The sequence below is a fragment of the Sesamum indicum genome, linkage group LG2, assembly GCF_000512975.1.
Source record: "Sesamum indicum cultivar Zhongzhi No. 13 linkage group LG2, S_indicum_v1.0, whole genome shotgun sequence".
In the NCBI taxonomy this organism is placed as follows: domain Eukaryota; kingdom Viridiplantae; phylum Streptophyta; class Magnoliopsida; order Lamiales; family Pedaliaceae; genus Sesamum; species Sesamum indicum.
The window spans coordinates 18,001,317-18,022,581 of NC_026146.1; the positions used below are offsets into that span (position 1 = coordinate 18,001,317).

The 21,265-nt window shown below is 38.6% G+C and overlaps 5 protein-coding genes across 5 annotated transcripts; 2 read left to right on the forward strand and 3 right to left on the reverse strand.

Moving 5' to 3' along the window:
• Positions 567-3,272, forward strand: LOC105156648. The gene is made up of 2 exons (XM_011072848.2): positions 567-1,101; positions 1,808-3,272. The coding sequence occupies exons 1-2, from the start codon at positions 994-996 to the stop codon at positions 2,903-2,905; spliced, it is 1,206 nt and encodes a 401-aa protein (XP_011071150.1). The 5' UTR covers positions 567-993; the 3' UTR covers positions 2,906-3,272.
• LOC105156780 (protein GPR107-like) lies at positions 9,313-10,011 on the reverse strand. Its single transcript, XM_011072998.1, has one exon. It carries the CDS (start codon positions 10,009-10,011, stop codon positions 9,313-9,315), a length of 699 nt encoding a protein of 232 aa, XP_011071300.1.
• On the forward strand, positions 11,670-14,024 carry LOC105156651 (probable protein phosphatase 2C 14). The gene is made up of 5 exons (XM_011072852.2): positions 11,670-12,240; positions 12,517-12,687; positions 12,764-12,934; positions 13,018-13,197; positions 13,381-14,024. Exons 1-5 carry the CDS (start codon positions 11,863-11,865, stop codon positions 13,822-13,824), a joined length of 1,344 nt encoding a protein of 447 aa, XP_011071154.1. The 5' UTR covers positions 11,670-11,862; the 3' UTR covers positions 13,825-14,024.
• On the reverse strand, positions 14,067-16,303 carry LOC105156653 (GDSL esterase/lipase At3g26430). Its single transcript, XM_020691744.1, is given in 6 exon segments — positions 14,067-14,491; positions 14,585-14,855; positions 14,956-15,122; positions 15,240-15,360; positions 15,362-15,450; positions 15,544-16,303. Coding segments are annotated over 6 exon segments (1,152 nt in total). The 5' UTR covers positions 15,782-16,303; the 3' UTR covers positions 14,067-14,225.
• On the reverse strand, positions 17,429-21,223 carry LOC105156652 (eukaryotic translation initiation factor 4B2). Its single transcript, XM_011072853.2, has 3 exons — positions 19,494-21,223; positions 18,221-18,880; positions 17,429-17,741 (listed from the first exon to the last, which is right to left on the reverse strand). The coding sequence occupies exons 1-3, from the start codon at positions 20,672-20,674 to the stop codon at positions 17,723-17,725; spliced, it is 1,860 nt and encodes a 619-aa protein (XP_011071155.1). The 5' UTR covers positions 20,675-21,223; the 3' UTR covers positions 17,429-17,722.

The window sequence follows — 21,265 nt, forward strand, 5'->3', positions numbered from 1 at the left end:
AGCTAACAGCTGAAACACACGACTGTAAAACTGTCTGTAAGTTAAGAAAGCCATCCAAACCGACAATTTTTGAGTTTATGAAGAAATAGGATAAGGCTCTACTGCTTTAAATAGAGGAGTTGGACTTATTTATAGTTTATGAGAGTATTTTTGACAATTCACTATAAAATACGAATAAAAATCTAATAAAAATTAACACATTAAAATAATTATTAAATTCATTGTTAAAACTTTTAAAAATATTAATAACTTTTTAAATAATAAAAAATATTTATAATTATATTAAACATAAAACAAGCTATTCATAATTTAGGCGATATAGGACTGTACGTCGGGACTACTAGTAATACTATGAAAATAAAACCAACAGAAGATGGGAGTGTAGAGGGGTCTTGAGGCGGTCAATGGACGTGGCCCAAATAGCCCAAAATCGATATTGGAAAAGGACCAAATTACCATTCTTCAATTTCAAATAATGGTATTAATCCATGGGCAGTGTAGTCAAATCATCAGGGGTACTGAAAGCATTATAAGTTGGGAGGCGTAGAAGAAGGTGGGGTGGGGTGGGGTAGAAGAGAAGAGAATAGAAGAGAAACGGCTTGATTTGTAATCTTTACAACTGCCACCCATTTCCATTACCATTACCATTACCATTACCACTCCAACACAGCTTTCTGGTTTTTTGGTCTCTATAATTTTTTTATATTTATTTTTGGTAATTTTCCAAAAATAATTGTTTCTGCGACATAAATAATTTTGAGGGAGTGTAAGGAAACAAAGGTTAGGGCTATTTGTATTGTTTCTTTCTTCTTGTGTTTTTTTTTTCTTATTCGTAGGAGGACCTCTCTCTGGATTTCATGGTGGAGAGAGATCTCCATTTGGCTTCTATTTGATTTCTTCTTCTGGGCTTGCATTTTTTGATCTTCAAATAAAGGTAAGGTGGTGCGGGGTATTGTTTATACAGATAATAGAGGGGACGGGGGCGAGGGAGATATGACGAGCGTATCAAGATTTTGGGAAAAGGTGTATATGATGGCGGAAGGGGGATCTCATTATTGTTCTAAGAAGACGGATGATATATGCGGCGATGCCTGTGATGAGGTAAAAAAAGGTTTCCTCTTTTTTTTTTTTTTGTTCGAATTAATGTATGTAGAAATAAGAGGTTGGGTTTTCTTTTTTTGTTTTAATTCTTCAATTTTTATTTTCCTTTGTCTGGGGATTTGGGATTCTGGGTTGCTTTTGAGTTTTTTTTGGTAATTATTTCTTTTTAAGGAGAATTATGGATGAATTATTCATCATGACTGAAAGAACAAATTCGAATATCTTTTATTGTTTCTAAGCCCTGTTTGGGGGAAAATTTGGAATTTCCTTTTGATTAGGGTACTTCTCGCAATTTTCAATTTACGGGATTAGATCAAATTTGCCCCTTTATGGTATTTTTTTGTAAAGAAATCTATTGTGAATACGATTCAAGATCCTTATCTTTTTGGGTATGTCTCTTTTCTTTTGTTGTTCAATGCTTCTAATGCATTTGATTAGAGTGGTGATATGGAAAATATGTGCTGTAAATTAATTCTTTTGCAACATTGTTGTTAGAGTTTTCAATGTTGTAATTCTTAGGCTTAAAGGAATTATTTGCCACTCGAGGTGTTGGCCGGTGTTTATAACATCTTTTACGAAGAATTGGATATTTTTATTTTTCTGGAAGCTCCTACGTTTTTACGTAATGCAGTTGAGAAAGATTACGTATACATCTATTTTACAATGAAAATTTGTATTTAAATTGTGTGTTGTTCTTAAACTGCAGGACTCTGGACGGCCTTTGAGCATGACAAGATTAAAATGCATTCTGCGAGGGCTGGATTTAAAAGCATATCTCTTTCTCTTTGTGTTGGTCCCGACATGTGTGTTTGTTATATATGTGCATGGACAGAAGATTACATACTTTCTGCGGCCTTTATGGGAATCTCCACCGAAGCCCTTCCATGAGAGACCTCACTACTATCACGAGAATGTATCCATGGAAAATCTCTGTAAACTCCATGGTTGGGGAATACGTGAGTATCCTAGGCGAGTTTATGATGCAGTGTTGTTCAGCAATGAGGTAGACATCCTGAAGATACGATGGAAGGAGTTGTATCCTTATGTCACAGAATTTGTCCTACTTGAATCAAATTCAACTTTCACTGGGCTGCCAAAGCCTTTCGTCTTCTCTAATTTCCGGGATCAATTTAAATTCGTGGAGCCTAGATTAACTTATGGACAAGTCCCAGGAAGGTTTAAGAGAGGAGAAAACCCATTTGTTGAGGAAGCGTATCAGAGACTTGCATTAGACTATCTTCTCAAACAAGCTGGTATTCAGGATGATGACTTGTTAATAATGTCTGATGTTGATGAGATACCGAGTCGACACACAATTAACCTCTTGAGGTGGTGTGATGACATACCTCCAATCCTCCATCTTCGTTTGAGGAACTATCTCTATTCGTTTGAGTTTCTGGTTGATAATAATAGCTGGAGAGCTTCTGTTCACATTTATCAATCCGGCAAGACAAGATATGCTCATTATCGGCAGTCTGATGAAATTTTGGCCGATGCGGGGTGGCACTGTAGCTTTTGCTTCCGACGCATCAACGAGTTCATATTCAAGATGAAAGCTTACAGTCACGTTGATCGGGTGAGATTTTCCCATTTTCTGAATCCTAAAAGAATCCAGAGAGTGATCTGCAAAGGCGCTGATTTGTTTGACATGCTGCCCGAAGAGTATACTTTCAAGGAAATAATTGGAAAAATGGGGCCTATCCCACACTCATACTCTGCAGTTCATCTCCCCGCGTATCTTTTGGAGAATGCCGATCAATTTAAATTTCTTCTACCAGGCAATTGCTTACGAGAGAGTGGATGAAAGGAATGGATCGAGTCCATATACACTTACTGTGGGCTGATGTCCGCTTTGGCTCTCAGGGAATGGTATCCGTTGCCCAATGATGACTGTGGTGTGTTGCTTTTATAACCATGCACATGTCTAGCATACTTATATCATTCTTTTTACAAGAGTTTGGACAGAAATTGGATGTATCTTGGATTTCTAGAGTGAGCTTTTGTATATAATTTTCTTAGAGTTGATTTTCATGCGAATGGATAGTATCAGTGCACTAAGTGGGAAATTGTTTGTGGCAGGAACTTTTTGTTACTAGGGTTGCTTACTTATGTGATATGACTTGTGCATTATGCTCCGTACGAGGTTCAATGTGATTCTTGCCCGTTTCTCATTTTAGGAAATTTTTGATGCGTACGAATTTATTCATTTGCTCTCTGTGAATCATGTACAAATTTCTGTATGGCGGTTCTTCTTAATGTTACATTAGGAAGTCTCTTGCTGCTATCATGCAGCTGATGATTTGGCTCTTACACTGATAACTTTCTTGCTGGTGATTAAATTAAGTAGTGCAATAGGCATTTCTTCAGCTACTGTGTTCTTTATGTTTAACTCCTCTGCATCTCACATAGTTCTAGTAGTAGGCAGATTAAGTGTTGGGGATTTGACATGGGAGCTTCCAGGACCCGCCCACATCATGGGCAAGGAGGATCATTAAAGTTTCCTCCTGCCCTCCCCCTCTCTTGAACAGAGTAACAGAACTGTCTTTGCATTACACTTATCGAATCCTTGAGAATTCTTGCATGGTCGTAGAGCTGTTTTGAGATCATCACAAAGAAGATATTAAGACTTTGTTTGAGCAGAAGCTGTAATGGTTCTTGTGCCCATTGGGGCAAACAGAAGAGGCGGTCTCTTGCTCTTCTTGTGTGGAATCTTTCACATACTGGGAAAGGGAAGAAGTCTGTGAAAAAAGTCAAATAAACAGAGAAAGAATCTGATACCCTTAATAATTTGAGATGGTTGATTATTTTCAAGGTTGGCATGTCTGAATATCCTCAATAAGATAATCATTCATTACCGCTGATGTGCAGCTCATTAACATCATACGACCCTGGATTATTGAGAATTTCGCAGATGTGATATTTAAAACCCTCCTCTGTCGTGGACCCTTTTTTTTTTTTTTTTTCCCACGTAGTTAATATTGGTTAATGGTGTAGCCAAATTTGATTCAAATAAAATCAAATATTTTTTACCTGATTCAGGGTTAACTACTCAAATTTGGAAAAAATTGGAAAGAATTTTCTATTTTGAGTCTTGGGGCATCTTTATTTCAATTAATATGTACACGGCATATGAAAATTGGTATGTTCTAACTAAGAATAGACTCGACCACCAATTCATTTATCTTTTTTTCTTTTTTTGCTAAAACCATTTATATCTAGGCGGGGGACTTTATTGTTTATTAACCTATCAAAACTTAAAAAAAAAGAAAAAAAAGGGTTTATAGAAGCACCCAAACAAAAACTATAAATGAGGAGACCATTTGGGTTTGATGATACCTTGATATGTAGGTAGCAATGGGGGAAGAAAAAGGAGAAGTGAAGGGATGAAAGAACTCCAAGTGATGAATTTGTAGGACCACAAAATGCTTTCTGGCTAAAGACCAACCACTCTATCTCATGCCCTCTATTCTCATATGATATCTTAATTATTCTGTATTTCACTTTTTATATATGTGTATATCGTCTAAATCAAATATTCTTTTAAAATATATCCTACACGTAATATCGATCAAGACTATAGGAATTTTAATGCCTATGATTTCATGAGAAACGTATTAGACGTCATGCATGCATGTAAATTCAACATTCTCAATTGAATTTTTGGTTTTGTATTGAGATTTGTGTAAGGAACAAACATATATTCGAATTAGTATGTTCTACAATCATTTTTTTTTTTCTCTGGATGGAAAGACATGATTAAATAAATATATATTCATAGCAAAATCTTTTTGTAATAGTTTTCATACGAAAAAAAATAATATTTTATACTAATTTCTTATATAAAAAGACGTGATAAAATGGATTTTCTTGAATTGTATATTTCAAATTTTCACAAAAAAATAGCAATTAAACAACATCTTATTAATTTTAAATAATAAGAATTGAAAATGGTTTTTTGAGTAGAATCCTGTAATTAAAGCTTCAGATTAAAAAACTAATATAATACAACATCGAATTTAATGAAAAGCGTACTATATATAAACAGTTAAAATTCTGTCTGTAAATCTTTCATTAAGAAACGGTTGATTTGATACCACGAGGGTCCAATTTGAGACCAGCATGTCGGATTCTCCACAAGTGGGGATTATTAAAAGAGAAAAAAACAAAAGAAAAGGTGTGAGAATTTGAAGTCTTCACACAAATCGCATCTCAAACATTTACAAGCACCAAATTCCAGTTTCCAAATGGGCAAGAGATGAGAATCAGATGCGTCCCGATCATCAAATCAGAATCCTGACATCAAACTATAAATAGCAATCCCCCAATTACTCCAAAAACATCGATCACACCACCACAAGATCAAAACACACACACACACACACCCAAAAAAAACAAGAAAAGAAAAATGCAAAAGTATCCAGGTGGTGGCTACCAAGAAGAGTACTACTCGGAAGTGGTGGAGGAAGAGTACTCGGTGAAGGATGACTGTCACGGCTCAAGCCAGCTGCAGCTGAAACCCCCCCACCTGAGGCCGGGCTACAACCACCACAAGGGCGGACATGGGAGTGAAGGTTACAATTTGCAGTACTCGGAGACCAGGTTCGAGAAAGAGCAGCACCATGCTAACTCCAATGCTGCCAAATATGAACACTACTCTGGCCATTCTGCCCATGCTGGTCAGCACCATTCTAACTCCAATGCTGCCAAATATGAACACTACTCTGGCCATTCTGCCCATGCTGGTCACCACAGTCCTAATAAGTTCTTGAGCGGCGGTGGTCATGACAGCCATAACAAGTTCTTGAGCGGCGGTGGTCATGGTGGTTATGGCAACCGTAATAAGTTCCCGGGCAGCGGTGGACATGGGGCTTATCATCACCAGCAGCAATACTCTTATGAGGCAAAACCACTCTGGAATGCCAAGTCCATCTGTGACTGAAGACATCATCGTATCCAAACTTCGCCCAAATAATATCTATATATCTTCGTAAGTGTGCTAGGTTTGGCTTGAAAGCCTGCTGTAACCTCTACCTAAATAAACATCGGTTACACCGACCGTCTCATGGTCTTTGTACCATGCTGCGGCAGCATTGACTGAATGAAACTTCTACTTTTATTTACCTATATGATCATCTTGTTCAAGTAATTCCATATATATATACATGCAGTCTGCAGTCTGCAGTCTGCACCACGACTCTATCAAGCGTGGTTTATATCATAACCTGTTAATGATATATATATGTGAAAAGAAATAATTGAAGAACATGACAGCGAAATGCCAATTGCTAGAGTCAATCAAACTTTTTCCCTTCCCACAGTTTTCACCCAATAAATTAGGGAAGATGAAGATAACATGTTGGTACGTTTATCACCAAAATCTTTGCCAACTTCTCTCAAGTCAGATGGATTCATTCTCAGTAGCCAGTACTACTACTACAGCTCCTCACATGTACATCATCTCTTTGTACTTCCAAAATAGGGAAAATTCTTTACTCAAAACAGACATATTCTTTCTGAATTAATTAATTGCTTAATAATAAGGTGAAGAACAGAAGGGCTTATTCCTTCATCTCTTGAACGAGTCTGCAAACACATTAAAGATAGAGTAAGACAGCCAAAAACGAACAAAAACTTTGTTTAATGTTTGAAGAGTGGTAGCATCAAGTACCGGAACAGTCTTCCCTTACTTCATCATCTTCATGTATATATATATATATACAGAGAGAGAGAGAGAGAGAAAGAGAGAGAAATATTAATTTATAGAGAAAGTTATACATTAACTAGCTGCAAAAATTTGAGTGTGAGTGAAAGCAACAATTAAAATTGAAAATAAAATTAATATTTACAATTTCATGAACAAGGTAAGAAGCTATTTACAGCATTTGGCTTAATATCAACATAATTTTAAGCTATTTAAATATAAAATAAAAAAAAATATTTTCAATAATAAATTACTAAATCCGTGCAAACACACCTTAGTTTGTCCTCATATGAAAATAAGTAAAAGTCAAATAAATAATAAGAAAAGGAGTATGTTCACGCACGGGTTGGGCTCCATCTTAAATAGTGCGGCCTAAGCATATACAAAATTGGCCCAACATAATCTTGGGTCAGTTGTGGGCTAGCTTCTACCAGGCCCATCAGTTGTCACCTTATGGCATCACCTGAGGAGAATAATAATATACGTAATTGTGTTTTTGACCCCATAAACACGAAACCATTGCCACCCCTACGGACCATATTAAAATTTATCACTGTACAAATGGTGTCCGGGAAAAGGTATCAAACGGAACTACAGATTAAGATGATTATTACCCATTTGCATTTCTTTTCACAGTTGCAAAATAGACAAGTTTTGGTTTCTATTGGCAGAGAATTTAGAAACCAACAAAGGAATAAAATGCACAAGTGGGGCGGCGATCGAACCACTGAAACTTTTTGAGGATTTATGAGAAAATGAATTAAGTTATGGTTTCTCCCCATCTTCTCTCTATTTTCTCTCCTTCTCCATCCCCATCCCCATTTCTGTTTATTTTTCTGCAAATACACCTATGTCTATAACACCTAATTCAGCTGTCGCTATTGTATTTTGTATGTATTTGTGGACCATCTCCATTCAATAAATCAGACAAAACTAGACCAACACTCATCCAAGATGAGATCCGGCGATGAATACAACTTGGAACGCTCTAAAGCGCTTGCAACACAGATGTTCGAAGAAGAAATGCCCACCATAAATGCTAGAGAAAGAGTTTTAAGTAATAAAATACCCAACCAGAAAATTAATGAAAATTTAAAAAAAAATTCTTGGAATATAGATTATCAGTAAAATAATCAAAAGAAGAAAATATTAAGATTTCAATAATACATGAAATAAAACCAAAAAGTAATTCAAGCTGATTCAGCCATGATTAGAGAAAGAATACAAATATTAGAGGCCCTTCTCGAAGAAGGAGCCATGAATTCTGGGATGTAGAGATCATGAATTAACCAAAAAAACAAGAAATTCAAATTCAAAGACATGATTCTCAGTTTAAAAATAACCCTACAAAATCATCGACCTTCAGAGAGACATCATCATCATCGGGTCCAGAGGGTAGCGTCCGGAGAGAGATGAACAAGAAAGAAAGAGCGAGCAGCCGACTAACAGAAATTCAGATTGAAAACTACGAATTCAACCATCATTGCTACTAAAATATCAAACCCCTTGAAATTTATCATTCAGGTTTTTGTTTGCATCTCCACATCTTTCCATTAGTCGCCGCTTCAAGCACTTTCTTTCGTCGATCTCAACGCCGTAAAATTCCCAGACGCTCCCCTCATCAAGAAAATAATCTGGCGAAGACGATAAATAGTTAGGGTTTTTCCTGAAGGGCTTGTACTTTGGTCCTCCGCGGAAAGGTACCCCCAAAGTTTTAAGTAATTTCATAAGACTCCCTTTATCATATTGTAATGTTGATTGAACCCCTATAAAATTTCAAAATTACTTCGTACGCCTTAGTAACAAGTTATTATACGTCAACGTCTGCCCCAATTATTTTCTTAATCCTAAATTAAAGATTTTGTAATCCTAATTGAAAGGAATTTGCAAATACTAAATGTTTATCGGGTCGAATATTTCAATTATTAACTGAGTTGTTTACAGTCTATTTATTATATATGGATAGTTAAAAGTGACATTCACCTTTCTTAACTTGGGTTAAAAAATTCTAGACATGCTTCTTTATCATAATTATTGGATTTATGAGGGGTGGAGCAAAATGTGACACAATACCTCTTTATCTATTGTGATAAACAATTTGACCAACTGTTATATATGTTAATGTGTTAGATGAATGTGCAGAAGTTGCTTCAACTAAAGTGGCTAAAATCATTTCCAACATCTACAAATCCACATATAATTGATATATATAATCCAAGAACATCCTGATTAAAAGACAACTGTGTAGTTTATGGTTATGAGTAAGCTAATTGTGGGCTTGAGAAGTAGAAATAAGAAGAAAAATTAGACAAGACGGTATACCTTAAGAATGACTCTCAACTCTAGCAAATACATATGAATTTATAAGCGCATCACAAGGCCTATGTTCATCTTCAAAGCTAAATCTCCACTTCTACCATGCACACAAAAATTATACAACATCCATCCATCAGTATACGTACCATACCATGCATATATATATATATAATCACAAGAACATGACTGATCATTTAATTCAAAACCCTGGAACCTGATCCAGGCGGTGCCATAGAGCTGCTTTCGTCTTCTTTATCCTCAATAACAACATAATCATACCTCTCATTAGGCCAAAACATCAGATACACCACTATGTAAAAGATCACTTCAATTGACAGCTCCAATGCAATACTCGAACACCAGAATTTGAAGCTTGTTGTAGTCCTCAGTGCAAACACCGCCAATCTTGTGAAACCAACATATAAATAAAGTGCTAATACAAAATTCTCATACACCTTCTTGTGTGTCAATCTCTTTGCCTCCTTCCCTTCCATTCTCGAGTTCAAGCCCAACTCGTCGATGGACTTACGAGCTGGTAGCATCATTGTAACGCAGCACAAAAAATCCATCGCGTAATACATAAGAATCCAGTATCTGTAGTGCTTGTCTGAGGGTCCAACCCCATGGATTAGAATGAAACATGTGCTGGCAAGAATTTGAAGAAAAATCGTTAACGACATGGCGCATATCTGCGGTTCTTTTAAGGTTGGCCTAAAAAGTGACCATCCAGCCCCGATCAGTATGATCACGACGATGAATAACATGTTTCTAGCGAAATTAATGGCGAGCCATAATATGTTCCAACCATGGGGTAATCCTGAGCGCCTGATTGAGTTCTGGCTGTTTGCGTAGCAGATGAGTTCCAAGAATTTAAAGAAGAGTAGAATGGCCATTACTATGTGAATCTTATGGACGTAATGCTTGTTTGTATTGCAAGCATATGACCATGTTACAAGAAAAACAAAGAAAAAGAGGGAAAAAAAGAAGAGGGTTGTGGGCAGAGAGGCGAAATGTTCGTCTATGTAGTCCCTATCACCATTAGGCTTGATGTTATAGGTTTCGAGATCGACAGTCAAGGAAACTGAGGAATTCTTGGCACAATTTACGAAGAAAATGTAGTACAAATCGGGGATGGTAACGAGGACAGTTTTGTTGAAATGTGATTGTGACAAAATGGTTTTTTCATCGAAAGTGAAGATCGGGAAAATGAATGGTTTTCCTATGATGCAGATATCCTTCAAGAAAGCTACTTTGATCGCCTGACGGGCCGGAGTCGGGGCGTAAAAGACACCCATGAGGGAAAGTTTTGTAGGGACGAAGATGGATTTGGTGGTGGCGATGGAAATTGATGAAATGGTGACGGAAATGTAGCCCGGATTACTGAATCCGAAATCTTCGAAGAGGATGAAGGGGCGAGCGTCGGATGATAATTTAATGGTTTGGATTTCTGATCTGACGGAGCGAAAACTGAAAAAAAGGAGGAAGAAGTAGATGAGATGGTGATGAACATTTTCATGCATTTTGGGATAGTGAAATGCATGAGATACGGCAGAGTGCGGTGGTGGTGGTGGTGCCGGCTGACGGGAGGAAGGAGAAGGGGGAGGAGGAGTTTCAGCTTAATCTGCTTTGGACATTGGAACTGAAAGGATTAACGATTACTATTAGTTTCCGGAATTACTAACAATAGTCAATATATAGCATTTAGCGTTAAGAGTTGATTATCTCTGTCCTTGAAAAACAACAAACTAAATGCGATTTCTGGTTCGTTTGACACGATCTATATTTGATAAAATCTATATATACCATGAACGTTATCAGTACTTACATGTATGTAACCATCATATATAGCCCATGCGCTGTACTAGTTAAATGACAAATGCTGAATCAAGAAACAACATAATAAATGTTGAATGTTCAATGCCCAAAGCATTACAAAATTGCTTAAATCAGTTTCATGGTAATGAGATTTTGTACTCAATAAATCTTGTTCTAGTGGGCAGTGTTTATCATTTTTCATCTTCAACTACTATTGTTTTTTGAAGAATACTAGAAAAAGTATTCATGGGCATGCTTTTGACTAACATTTATTTTGAATTTTTTTATCCAAATTAGGTATAGTCGAATTAAAATTACGATAATAAAATATTTGTTATATAATTGATTATTTTTATAAATTATATATCTTTATTATAGAAAATATATTATAATTATCGTATAATTAATTTCAATCGAACCAAACTAGATCAAAATAAAAATTTGTGAACTTAGAACCATTAGCTTTGTCAAATATTTGGAGATCGTCTTTCCTTCCAGATATAGATGCTGCAGACTGCAGGCCCTCAAAGTAACCAAAAACTTAAGTAACTATTCAAAATCTTTGACTCCTTATATCTCATCTTGCTCTAATCCCTAACGGCTCGGAAACAAATATTTAAAAAACCAATATCCCCTTCCAGATATAGATGCTGCAGACTGCAGGCCCTCAAAGTAACCAAAAACTTAAGTAACTATTCAAAATCTTTGACTCCTTATATCTCATCTTGCTCTAATCCCTAACGGCTCGGAAACAAATATTCAAAGTTTCCAACCAATATCCTTTGACCCCATCAAAGCAACCTTAACTACCATGAATTTGTACTTTGACCCAACCTAAATCTGTAGCCGTTATAGTCACCCTCTGAACTCAAACGTACACATTTTATGTTCATCTCTTTCAGCCGCCGTTTCTTTGATTTGTAAGTACCATGGGAAATGATGAACCAATCCTAATTGCAAGCGTTTCAAACTCAAGATGCCAAGAAATGAATGAAATGCCCACTAACACAGCTACTTCTTCTTCTTCTTTAGCTTTCTCTCTATCTGATATAGGAAAGAACGTTGTAGGGAAGATTGAAAATGGTTTGGTTTCTTGTTCATTGAAGAGAAAGAGGCCCCCCAAGATTGAAATCCCAAATGTTCTGCGTGAAATTTCTACTGATATTTTAAAGGGATGCGCTGCTCAAGGGCAAGCTGATGGTTCTGTGTGCTTTAATGATACTGGGGTGGGTGTTTTTGCCTTAAAGGGCAAGAAAAAGTTCATGGAAGACGCCCACAAGATTTTTGCTTCTTCAAATGGTAATAAGGTAGTGACAAAATTGGATCTTGTTTGTACTCGTGTTGATTTGAATGGTTTACTTAGTGTACATTTTGTTTCGTTTCTTTTTTTGGGGGATGTAGTAAGAAGATTGCTGGGACATGGGAGTTAACATTCGTTTGAATTTAAGGTGGCAAAAGGGATTCTTGTTTATGTATGGGAACTTGCAGTTCGTGTATGAGGACTTTCTCTTGATAGTTGGACTTGTATTTTTATTTGTATATTGAAACTGATGGTATTTTGAATTTGAACTTGTGAAATGTAGGGATTCTTTGGGGTATATGATGGGCATGGGGGAAGCAAGGCTGCAGAGTTCGTGGCAGAGAATTTGCATCTCAAGATTTTCGAAATGTTGGATAGCTCTTCTGGAAACAAAGCAAAAGAAGAGGCTGTTAAGGCAGGGTATTTAAAAACAGATGAGGAGTTCTTGAAACAGGTATAACATATACAGTTTGCTTACTCACATTCTTTGCTTGTATTAACAAGTTTCACCAATAAGTGGAAATTTTCAGGGATTGGGTAGCGGCGCTTGTTGTGTCACCGCTTTGATTGAAGGAAAGGAGATGGTAGTTTCAAACTTGGGGGATTGCAGAGCAGTTCTGTGTAGGGGTGGAATGGCAGAAGCTCTGACGATCGATCATAGGCCAACGCGAGAGGATGAGCGAAGAAGGATTGAGGATAAAGTATTTATACTTCAGAATTGAGTGCTTTTGTATATGCAGAATTAAGTATAGAAGAAATTGATGTTAGCTACTTTGACAAACAGGGTGGATATGTTGAGATTCACCGTGGAACTTGGAGAATTCATGGAACTCTTGCAGTTTCACGAAGCATTGGAGATGCTCATCTGAAAGATTGGGTTATGGCAGAACCTGATACAAAGGTTATATATTTGACTCCAGACATGCAGTATCTTGTCTTGGCGTCTGATGGACTCTGGGAAGAGGTGAGAAATTGTCAAATTGAACATTTTAGTCAGTATGTTTTAACTGAAATGAAACTCATCAGCAGCTAATTTTTGCTGCTCAAGCTCCACTGTAGTTTTCTCTTTCTATGTGGATCATGTTATACTGCTTTCTTTGCCACTTCTCTCTGGAATAGGACGTGACTTCATATTTCATAATGATAGGTTAGCAACCAAGAAGCAGTCGACATTGTGATGCAGTCATGTTCAGGCACCAAGAAACAATTCAGGAAATCTTCTCCACAGAATTCTTGCACAATTGCCAGTCCTTTGTCCAAATCACCAAGAGCTTCGGTGGTTAAGTCAAAGAAGATATTTCACCAAATAGGCCATAAAATGTCCACCGCTCAACAGAAAAGAAGTGAAGACGAACACTGTTGTGAAAATGGAAGTCCTCCATCTAAGTCTCGAAGAATTTCACTTGTGCAACAAATGAAGGTAAAGACTCATTTCCCAAGCAACGAGAATGAAATCTTGATTGAGAAACCGGCTTATGATGGGCTTCTGGCTGCTTGCAAGGAGCTTGTTAGCCTTGCTGTGACTAGAGGTAGCTTGGATGATATTACAGTGATGATAATCGATTTAAATCATTTTACAAGTCAAATCTAGTTAACATTAAGTTGCTGACCCGAAACACTGTAAGCTAACCACCAGAAAGCTTCACAACTGATATATGTAGAAGCAGCACTCCACAATCTGCTTATATTTCGGTCTCTTAAGCTTGTTTCTTATTCAACATTGAGATTCAAATGTATATTATCTGTAGTCTGTTAATTTGCATTCTATAGGTTTAAAGTTTCCAAGCTTGTCATAAATTTACACTATTCGGTCGCAGTGAACTAGAACAGTACGAAGCAGCTCATAATTGGAAATTTTTTTAAAATCTCTTGTTATTAATTGAGAGCCACAAAATTTAAGATCGGAACAGGACAGAAGGCAAAATCTTGAGGAAAGGTGATCAGTTCCTTGACAAGATCACTTGAATGTTGAAATAGGTCTAGAAGACACTTTCAGCTGTTCATCCTGTTACAGGCAAACTTAAGTGAAACAGGAGGATCTGAAAAAGAGCCATCAACGATTTGATCAAAGATCCACCTATTGGCTGCTTCAGTAAAGTGAGTTCCATCCCAACTGATCCTAACTGATGGATCCTTGCAAGACTTGGCAAGCACAATCTCCGTCCCATTGACAACCCTCTTGCTCCCACATTTGACAAACCTGTTGTAGTTGTATTTGCCTCCATGACCGCAGCAAACTAGAAATGGATTCTCAAAGCCTGTCATTTCATTACAAAAGTGGGCTAATATAACACAAAATCTCACATGATTTCTCGGCAGGAACAGATTCAAGGAAGAAAATGAAATCTTGCCTAGTTTCTTTGCTTGGCTGATGAGGGAATATTTCACTGAGTAAACATCTACGTAAGTGATTGCAGCCTGAGGCAGCTGTTTCCTGAGTTGGAAGACTGCTTCCTTTAGTCTAAGATTGAAATTTTGTGCAACCTGGTTGTATGGACTTGAACAACCATATTTATCAATCTGTGCTGCAGTAACTGAAAATCTGTCCATAACATATGGCAAACAACCCACTGGTCCTGTGTTGTGTACCCAAAATGATCTTCCTCCTTGAGCGTACAGTAGCTGTTCTCCATCAGTATTAACTTCTAAGAAACCTTAAACATCCTTCAACTGTAATATTAAGTCTGACATGATTAATTGTGTTTATAATCTCGTTTCTTACCTTAATTACTCTGGAAAATTGATCCAACACATCAGGCACATATGCCTTGACTTGCTCAGTTGACAAGTCGAGTTTATAACCAGCAGTCAGATCATTCTGGCCTATGTCAAACGTGTATAATGCCCGAGAGAAATAACCTTCCTTCGGCAACAAGTTCTGAAAGGACCCTTTAATGAAAATTCATTAATAATCTCATATCAGAAGAAAATAAACAATCTGAGCTTCAAGTTCTGGACAGAGACACACACACAAAAAAAAAAGAAAAAGAACACACTTATAGATACCTTGTTTACGAATAATTTGTGATCTCCTGAGAAAATCAGAGTATTGCACATGTTGAACGTCGAGGGAAATTGGGCTATACCCACTCTGGGAAATGGTTGTATTTTGAGGCCTGATTGTTGATATCAGCAGTAGCAAAATTAGCTCCATGGCTGAAGTTCGAACCAATTGAGTCAAGAAAAGCACTAAGATGAGGCAATCCCAATCTTTCAGCTGACAAAAGAAAATTAACCAATGAGTTCCCAGGAACAGATTTAGCAATCTTTAGTCAAGAAAATCAATGGCTACGCAAGAGCAAAAATGTACCTATGAGATCGATCAGGAGACGGCCATCGCAGAAACGGCCAGCAGGGGCATCAAAGAATGTTTCTCCATTGGGAGGAGGAGCTTGGCCAAATGCCGCCGACAGCCCACCAGTGTCTGAATTTGAGTCCCCGAAGTTGAAAATGGCTGGAAAATTGCAGTTGTCGAAGCAAGATATTGGGTTTAGCATAAGTATCTCCAGCAATAGAAGGGCTTGCAGTGTAAAATGCTTAAACTCCATGAATTTGAGGCAGTGAAGCTTTCTTTTGAGTCAATGTAGGAAACAAACACTTATCTAGACTGCAGACGCAAGAAAAGACAGATCTAAAAATGTTTCTGTGGAGAGACAAGTCCACCTCGAGAATAGAAATATAACATTTTGGGATGGCTCAAGCTGAATTGTTTAATTAACACTAGAGCAACATGTACTGGTTAATTAGGCTAGAGACTTGTCCAATACTAAGGTTCTCTCTTATCTGTAATAACACCATTGTACTATATCTTTGTGAAAGTTTACGAGCTTCATATGATACACTGTCTAGGAACTGACTGCTAAGACTTTCATGGTACAGGTACACGAAGCAGCTTAAACAAGGATTAGTAACAAATTTAGTGCAATCCTGTCAAAAAGCAGAGCATCACCCTTTTGCAAAGAAGAGAAGAGGAACTATGAAAGAAAACAATGAATGAGATAAAAAAAGATGAGTCATTTTTCAGTCATGATACATCTCAAAGCATAAATCTCTAAGCAAAAGAAGTGGTTTATTTCTCTACCAATAACTAACATTGGCACCAGGCCGGTAACTGCCAGTCCCGGAATTTGAGTCCCTGCAGTTGAATATAGCAAGAAAATCCAACGGTCTCCAGCATATGGGTTGCTGGAGAGCAAAGGTCAATATGGCAATAACATTCCATTGTGAAAGTCTTGTGGTGGGCAATGGCCAGAATTCACATGTTAGCTTTTATCATGGTCCAGTATTCCCTGTTGGGAGAATTTCTGTAAAACGTTGCTTTTGATTCATCGAAATAATTCTATTGAGATAGCACCTCAAAGATAATTGGCAAAGTTTGTGTGGTTGCGTCAATCCTTAATAATGTAGCCGAAAGACAATGATCTGATTTATGCGTGCTCATATGTTTCATAATGTGGCACATGTTCGGTGAGATCCGCCTTGGTATAAAATCAAGCCATCATCTTGTGATGACTAAGAACCAACTTTCACGTGAAATTCTTGGACTCATCCAATACCATAGGATTATGATGTGAGTGGTGGGGATCACCCCCCAGAATCTGATAGCAGCCCATCCAGGACAGAATAGACCCTTTTTCACAAGAAATGAATCACCCATCCACCAGTAGTTATTTGCACTTTACAAGCATCAAGTTAGGCCTTTCTAAGTTTACGGCATACTACATACCGAATTTGAACGAATATCATCAGAATCACCTAATTCACCAACATAGCATGTGTATAATAATGCCATATAAAAACAAATAAGAGGAAGGGGAAACATGTAAAAGGGCTCCATTGCATACCCTCTCTCAAAAAAAGCTTCTTATGCAAAGACAATATCAGGAAAGTCATTGGTTTCATCTTACGTTACCTGCTATAAGTAAAAAACATCAATTAACAAGATAGTGAAATTCGTGAACTGATCCGGAAAAGCTATCCAAATATTCCACGAGTAGGAACTGGACAAGTAGACATCAATATATTCGAATTCTTTACCACATAGTTATAGGACACTGGATATATTAACCTGAGTGGTCGGAGAGAAACAAGCATACATATATATACTGTAAGATGAAGCAGAGCCTTGTGAGAAAGAATTATCCAAAAAGAGATTAGAAATTGAGAAACAAGTAATATAGAACACAGCGCAATAATAAAAGAATGCACAAGATAAAATAGAGAAGACCAGGGAGGCATGTGCATTACAAAGTCCCTTACAAGAATATGAAAACTAGATCGAACTACTGAAACGAGGAAGGCAAAAAGGTGAATTTTACACATCGTCAAGATGCGACGATTAATGCAAGAATGTTATATGCCAGCATCCAATAATTCTAAACCATTCCTCACAGCAAAATATGCGAAGATGAATAGAGGCGCCAAAGTATTATTCATTCTAACTAGTCAGAAGGCGAGCAGAGGAGAACTCAAAGAAACCAGTCAGGATTTCACCACCTTGACCCTGACCTGGCAAATGACATGATAAAAGGCATCAATCACATGTTATAAATTTAAATAAAAAGTAAGATCATAAAGCATATCTCTTGTATAGCAACTATGATAGGCATGATCAGCAACAACATACCCCACAGGTTCCCAGGCATGCTAATAGTATGCAACTAATAAATATTTGTTATGTAAGTGAGGGTATGTTTTCAACCAAAGAAGCTCCCAACATGCGGGAAAATTTGAAGCCACAGTTTGAACGATTTTTAACTTTTTATCCAACAAATTACAAAAAAGCTAGTAAATAAGAACAAAAGGCTAAAGATCACTATAAACAAATATCTCCCAGACTTAATCAACATCAACTTTCAAGAAACATCTCACATCATTTGTGGAACATTCACAAGGTTTAAGATGAGACCTTAATTGTCCAAGTTTGCAAATTTAATTGCAAATGCAGGAGAAAATCTGAAACGCAGAAATATCTCGGAAACTAGTACCTGTCTGTATCTCTGCTGCCTGAAAATCCTCTTCCCCCACCACCTTGGAATGAGCTTCTGTCGTCACTCGGTCTTGTCCATGAATTCACGGAGCCACGCGAACGAGGCCTATCACTGAAGTCTGCAGCTCTAGGCTCTTGATATGCTCCATGTGTGAAAGAGGATCTCCGGGGATAGACAGATTTAGTCTCTTCATAGGCTCCCGACCTTGAACGGGGCCTCTCAGAAAAGCCAGACCGAGGATCTTCATACATTCCAGGTCGGGAAGGAGGTCTTTCAGCAAAGCCGGCTCTAGAATCCTCATATGCACCTGGTCGAGAAGGAGGTCTCTCTGGATAGCCAGCTATAGATTCATCATATGATCCAGGTGCCGAAGGACGATCATTAAAGCCAGCTCTGGGATCCTCATATGATCCCGATTGGGAAGGAGGTCTATCACTAAATCCAGGACCCCTAACAGCTCCAGCACTCTGCCTCTCAAAGATCTTCTGGCTGTAACGTACTTTGTCATCCATCTGACGGACCAGCAGTTCCAAGTCCTGCTCCCTTTTAAGTATTAAATTATGTAAGCTGCTTCTGTCTTCACCAGATTTTTGTGGCAGTTCCTTTTTCAAATGTTCAATTTCTTCCTTCATTTTCTTTTCTTCCTCCGTCTCTGGCCTGAAAAATGCCATCCCTTCAGCTAAACATAAAATTCTTTGTATCCACTCTTCATTTTTTGTTTTTTCATCATAACGAGAAACAACAAAGATACCACCAATTTGATCAACCTAATACTCTATTAGAGAGAGTGAACTACGACAGAATGCAGACAAGAATAGATTAATAAGACTTCCCAAACTCAGTCCATCCCCTTCGCATATCAAGTATACAACCAAGAATGTAAAACAGCAAAAGTTAAAAGCAGAGCAGACAGAAAGTTGGGTATATCCAAGCAGATGATATAAGTTTATGAAGCCTTAAGGCTGAATTCTGTGTCCATAGCAGGGATAGTTCCAAAAAAAAGATCCTCAAAATGGAAGAAACAATTTAGCATCAAAGAAAAAGAGCATTACAACATAGATATAGATGCTCATTAATTCAGTCAACCAAGAACGAAACAAGAATCACTCAGGCTCAACTAAATGAATCCAGTTCTCTTTGTACCCAATCCCCAAAAACTGCACTACATGCACTTCTTAAATTAAATTGATCGACATATACAGGAAATCACAGTGACACGTTCCTGATGATGAAATGCGAGCAACAAAATGCATTGTCCACTAAAGATTACCTCTCGATTCGGCGATGCTCCAACTCAAGATCAATCTTCTTCCAATCCAAGCCCTTCTCCTCAAGCAAAACTTCTCTAGGCTTGGCATCCCCAAATGGATTTACTTTTGGTTTTTGCTTCACTATCCCTTCACCCGGTCCTTCTGTGTGGGGCTCCGACCTGCTCGAACGAGGACTTCCCTGCCTACTTGACTGCGAACTGGTGGGCGTACTACTGCCACCACTAACTGTATGCTGCTGCTTCTTCACTTCAATCTCCGAATCCAACTTCTTCCAATCCAACCCTTTCTCTGCCAGCACCTCCTCCCTCGGCCTGGCTGCCCCAAAAGGATTCGGCTTACCCACTTTTGGTGCTACTTCAACCTCATTCTTCGAAGAGTCTGAAACTAATCTCTGTTCATTACGAGTCCAACGATCTGGCTCAGGCCTGGAGAATCCCGAGCCGAAGCTCTGTTCATTACGGACCCAACGATCAGGCGCAGGCCTGGAGAAGCCCGAGCCGAAGCCCGAAGATCTATTTTGTGGTTGTGTTTGTGAAATGGGCTTCTTAACAGAAGCCCAATTGTCAACTTCATCGGCCCGTGATGCAACCCCCGGGCCCCCACCTCCGCCGAGTAAGCTGTACTTCCCGCCTGGTCGGACTTGACCAGAACTGTATTCCGTTGGGGCTTTCTTCATGGTACCCCAATTATCAACCTCATCAGCTCGCGACGGTTGATAGGAATCCGAAACCTTAGATTGCATTGGTTGCCCCCTCCGGTTATCATCCTCGAACCCATAAGATCTCCGACCCTCATACTCCCGCCCCCCACCCGTACTAGAGCCTACAGATCCCGCTCGTGACCCATAATTAGAAAACCCACCGCCCAACCTTCCGTACTGCATTTCATCCGGGGAGCGCTCTTTGGGGCCGGTGGGGAGGCGGAGCATTTCTTCGGGGGTCAGGCCACGGCTCTGGGTGGAGGCCGAATGGGTGGACTGTTGCATCGTGAACTCCTGCAGGGTCATCTTTGTTTTCTTCTTCTGCTTCGCGGTGCTCACGGATTCCTTCAGGCTTGGGAAGCTAGTTGGTGGTTGCGCAGTGGTGGCATCAGCGGCGGCTTTGGCTTCACGCTCCTCGGCCTCGGCGCGCTCGGCTTCGGCCGCCCATGCGCCGATGTTTCCCCATGGCGATTTCGACATTCTCGTTTTGAGTAAAGATCGCTGTAATGAATGAGAATTGTGTCCTTTTCCAAGAAAATCTGGGATTTCAAACAACAGGAAAGCAAAAAAGAAGAAAGAAAATAAGGTGACGGTTCTCTAACCGGGGCTCCGAAATAGGATCCGAGGAGGCACAAACAAGAGAGACTGGAACAGGAGTTCCATGAAAACTTTTTAAAATATCGAAGAGCTAAAAAAAAGGGAATAATACAGGCCGAACGTGGGCTCAGTGGAGGCGCGTGGAAACAAGTAGCCACCGGGAAGGTGTTGGCCCCCGGCCCCGCCCATCCTGATTGGTCTAGTGAGCCGGTGGACGGAGGAGATTCTTGTATTCTGGTGACGTGGGTGAATGTGATTGGGGAGTTGTGGGCTCTTGGAGATGCAAATATCAACATCATCATCATCATCCTAGTATAATATTAATATAGCTTTTGTTGCAAGTCCACGTCCCGAGTGCCTTTTGCGGAGTCAGAGTGTTTGGATGCAGGGACTTTCTCATCCGCCTCATGCTTGAGACGCTTAGTCAACCAAATTCAGATTATTATTCTTTTTCAAAGTAATAATTTGTCAAGT